Consider the following 4,937-nt stretch of genomic DNA (forward strand, 5'->3'; position numbering starts at 1 on the left):
AATACATGGTGATCAGACAAATAATTGTTGAACAATGAATGAAGGTTGTTGTGGCTGGGGTGGAGATGGTGGAGAGGGATGGGCCAGGGCCATATCCTACAGGACTTAGTCAGCTAAGTTACTGATTTGGATCCTTATTCTAAGAACAATGAGAAACCAATGGGCTGTTTTAAGCATGAGCACAATACAAGTACAATTTGCCTTTCTGTTTTAAAAAGGTTAACCTGGAGTGGAGGAATGGAGGCTGCCAAGGAGGATGCCGTTGAACCAGATAGCAGGCTCTTGCAGACATCCCAGCAAGAGGTGATGCTAATGTGGACTTGGGAGATGGCAGAGCAGTCGTGGAAAACTGGACGGACTTCAGAGGTAATTTTTCCTACATTTTCCATTTCAGTACCAGTAACTGGGCTTTCCCTTAGAAACATAGAACCAACTTGACTGGGAGATGCTTAAGATTTAGTCCCCATCCCAAAGAATTCCATCTGTCCCCTTGAAGTGAACATTAGCATAAGATGAAAAAATTGTTAAGTTATGTCAAACTCATTTCCTGCCCTGGTCACAGCCTCTACTGATAGTAATAGCTAACCTTTCTATGTGTCAGATACTATTCTAAGCATTTTATACTTACTCAGTCCGAATAATAACCCTGTGAAGTATTTTGTTACTAGTATCCCACATTTAACAAAGGAGACAACCTGAGACATGGCACTGTTAAGGAATAGTAAAGACATCTACTACATGGAGGTTGTGGGTTTAATTTGGGTGATACTTGTAAAGTACTTATTAAAGTGCCTGGCACATGTTAAGTAATAACTTCTTGTATAAATAGTAAACAAAGGAATTGGAATCTGGGTGGTTTGGCTCTAGAGTCTGCAATTGACCACTGCCTATTACACCCCTGGGATTCTATTAAAAGCAGACTGAGTGCCTAGCTCCTGCTACAAAGCCAAGTCGCAAGACTAACATGGTTTTTCTGTCCACGAACTGAGTATGTATTGATTTCAAAGGTTTGAATAATGGGTTTAACAAACATTTATCAAGCACCCACTCTGCAACAGATATCTCTACCCTTAAGCCTTCGGTCTAAAGCAAGCCTTACTCAATCTGTGATTTCAAGAATTAATCCCTAATTCCTTAAGACACTTGTATGTAAGGCATTAATTTCTCTCCTATGCCTCTGGAATGATGTTATTTCTATACCATCCTGAGAAAATAGTCACACATACAAATCATTTTTTATGTCCTGTGGTTTATATGAGGAAATCTATATGATAGAAGTGTACAAGGAGTATCAGGAGCAGAGCTAGCACAGCTTATGAGTAACAGCTCTGAGGTCAGGTTTGAGTTGAATATAAGCTTAGCCACTTACAGGAAGTGACTCTAGCGAGGATATTTAACTTCTTAAAGTTTCATGAAGTTGTAAGGATTAAAATAGTATGGGTGAGTTATTTAGGTACAGTCCTGACACATAGTATGTTTCATCATGGTTGTTATTTTTATTGTCTGCTAATTAAATCACTAGGATGCAAGCTCATGAGTGTGTCTGTCTAGGACCACTATAGCCCTGACACCTAGAAGAGTGTCTTGCATATAACAGCCATTGAATAAATATCTTCTTATTTAATAAAAGGCATCTACCAAGGAATATTTCTTTCCTTTTTTTTTTGCAGGTAGAACAATTTTATTTCACAGTTATCTTTAAAACCACAAAGACACTATGTTCTCCATATAAAAACATTAGTACAGATAGCTATACTTTCTAGAAAATGATTATATAGACCCTCTTAAAGAAAAATGCACCCCATTGTATGGTTTCAGTAAAGTTGCTTGGAAAAACCTCACTTCTGGACTGATTCCTAAAACATACCATTCCACCATTCTGCATCTTTTGGTTCAAAGTATAAATTATTGTCCTCAGTATGTGTTCCTGCATTCATACATGTTTGATAATCCACATACAGACTGGTCTATCATTTAATGTTCCATTGGTTCATCAGCCTTTTCTGCAGGTTCATCAGCAGGTTGAGCAGGCTGTGCCTTTCTCTGGGGTCTTTCTTCAAGACCTTCCAGGAACGGAGACACATCATCATCATCATAAATCATAAACTCTAAGTCTTTACCAGCAGTTCCAATGGAAACATTCTTTGTAGTTAGGTCCTGTCCTGCAGGAAGTGTCTCCCGTAAGGCACGCAGACCATGCTTAACCAGGTCATTCAAATTACACTCCATAAACTCTGACATATGTCTCTCCAAGTAAGTACGAGCTGATTGAGAACAGGCTCCAATAGACATAGCTCTGCAGTCAAAATAGTTAAAAGACGGACAGGTTTGGAAAATGTAAGGGCCCATATCACCATAACCAGCAATAAGCAGCCCAGCACCATATGGTCTCCAGCCATATCGTTGCGTCGGTATCTGGGTTTTTGCTTCCAATTAGAGATACAAGACGAGACACAGGAAGAGGTCTGTCAAGTACAAATCTGGAATCCAGACACTCCTGGCACATAAAATTACATAAAAGTCTAGCATCAGCAGTAAGTCCAGCAATTGAGATACCAATATGGTTATCAACATGGAGAATTTTTTTCTGATGAACTACAAGTTCTGACTGTGCTCTCTTCAGTGCAACCAGCACTGCATGAGTTTTTGACTTCAGACCAACTGTGGTTGAACCTTGTTTGACAGCTTCCATTGCATATTCGATTTGATGAATCCTGCCCTGAGGGCTCCAAACAGTAACATCATTGTCATACTGGTTGCGAAACATGGTTCCCGCAGGAGCCTGGCTGAGGCCTCCTGTGAACCTGCGGATCAAGGAGCGGGTCAAGGAGCGCTTGGATTATTTCTTAAAGTGGCATGTAGGTTCAAATGAATGAATGGAATTTGCCATTGAATTGCAGAGGGAGGCCATTCCAGGCAATGAAAACATATGAGGCAATGAGGAAAAAAGACAAGATGGCGGGCAGGGTACAGCACAGTGGTAAGAGTATGAGGTCCTGCAGGTATGAGGTCTTAGGTTCAAACCCTAGTACCTCCATTAAAAAAAAAAAAAAAAAAAAAGTAAATAAACCTGATTACTTCCCCCGCAATTTTTTTTTCATTTTTCAGTTTTATTAGGTAGAATTGTTACAATTTGACTGCACATATACAATGTATTGCATGTAAATACATATATACAATATGCTGCAAATTTTTTTTAAATTTACATATATGTACTGTTCATTGTTTCTAAGAATGTTTAAAGCTTTAGCTTTTTAAACTTACATAGTTATCAAAGGAATAAAGACAACCACAAAATAAGAATTAATTCAAAAAGATACATACAATGCACTATTAATAATTATTTATAATTGCCAAGATATGGAAGCATCATAAGTGCACATCAATAGATGAATGGATAAAGAAGATGCAGCATATATACGTAATGGAATATGACTCACCCATAAGAAAGAAAAATACTTTACTATTTGCAGCCCTTCATTCACTTTTTTTTCCCACTTCGAAAACCAGAATTTTATAACTGGCATAAACATTTCCATTGCATCAAAAAGAACAAAATACCTAGAAACAAACTTAACCAAGGAGGTTACTTACACTCTGAAAACTGTAAAATATTGATGAAGGAAATTGAAGATGATACAAAGAAATGGAAAGATATCTTGTGTTTCTGGATTGGAAAAAGCAACACTATCAAAATGTACTACACAAAGCAATGTACAGATCCAATGCAATCTCTGTCAAAGTATTCACACCATTTTTCAGAGAACTAGAACAAATAATTCCAAAATTTATATGGAACCGTAAAAGACCCCAAACTGCCAACACAATCTTTTATAGGTCTTATTTTTTTTTCTCTTCCTTCTTTTTGTCTTTTCTTACGGTTTGATGAGTAGAGAAGTTATTTTAACGCTTGTTGTAAAGCTGGTTTGGTGATGCTGAATTCTTTTACCTTTTGTTTAGCTGTGAAGCTTTTGATTTCTCCATCAAATCTGAGTGAGAGCCTTGCTGGATAGAGTGTTCTTGGTTGTAGGTTTTTCCCTTTCATCACTTTTAATGTATCTTGCCACTCCCTTCTGGCCTGTAGAGTTTCTGCTAAAAAATCAACTGATAACCTTATAGGAATTCTCTTATATGTTATTTGTTGCTTTTCTCTTGCTAATTTTAATATTTTCTCCTTACCATTAATTTTTGTCAATTTGATGACTATGTGCCTTGGTGTGTACCTCTTTGGGTTGATCCTGTGTGGGCTCTCTATGCTTCCTGGGCTTGGGTGACTGTTTCCTTTCCCAAATTGGGGAAGTTTTCGGTTATTACCAAAAAAATTTTTTTTAATTAAAAAAAAAAAAAAGACTAGAGCACGCAGAAGTTTACAAAAACTCTAAGTATATGGCTCAGTAAGACTGTGTATAACTAAAGTGGACAATGACAGGAGATTGAAAAAAGTAGGCAGAGTCTAGATCATAAAGGACCCTGTATGACATGCTAAAAAAGAGTTAGAATTACTATATTCTATAAGGCATAGGAGGTTGTGCCCAGCAGGGTCATGGAGGAAGAAAAGCAGCAGAAAGGATTGTATCTGTAACATCTCAGTCTTATAGTATGGGAGTCAAGAGATGAAGAAAGAGGACATAGAAGTTTAAGTATGTTATTTATAGGTGCAAAGGTAACCAGTAGAGGCAGAAAAATAACCATAATTCTCTTGAGCTAAATCCTAATCTGTCATTGTAGGAACTAAATAATGTCTGTAATTGATACATGAAGAAATAGTATTAGGAGCAGTATATATTCAAAGATATGTATAGTAAATGCCAAAAGAATTAAAATCAAATTGTAAGAGTGATTGCCTCTGGGAAACAGGACCAGGACAGGGGGAGGGCAGGGGAAGCTTTGTATTATAAACTCTTTCTAAATTTTTAATAAACATTTCCTAATGTAAT

At 37.2% G+C, this 4,937-nt stretch overlaps 1 protein-coding gene across 1 annotated transcript; it reads right to left on the reverse strand.

Moving 5' to 3' along the window:
- Positions 1-1,478: 1,478 nt before the first annotated feature.
- On the reverse strand, positions 1,479-3,137 carry LOC102513698 (proteasome subunit alpha type-1-like). Its single transcript, XM_032491351.1, is given in 2 exon segments — positions 1,479-2,424; positions 2,426-3,137. Coding segments are annotated over 2 exon segments (792 nt in total). The 5' UTR covers positions 2,768-3,137; the 3' UTR covers positions 1,479-1,974.
- Between the last annotated feature and the right edge of the window lie 1,800 nt (positions 3,138-4,937).

This window comes from Camelus ferus, chromosome 11, assembly GCF_009834535.1.
Source record: "Camelus ferus isolate YT-003-E chromosome 11, BCGSAC_Cfer_1.0, whole genome shotgun sequence".
Lineage (NCBI taxonomy): Eukaryota > Metazoa > Chordata > Mammalia > Artiodactyla > Camelidae > Camelus > Camelus ferus.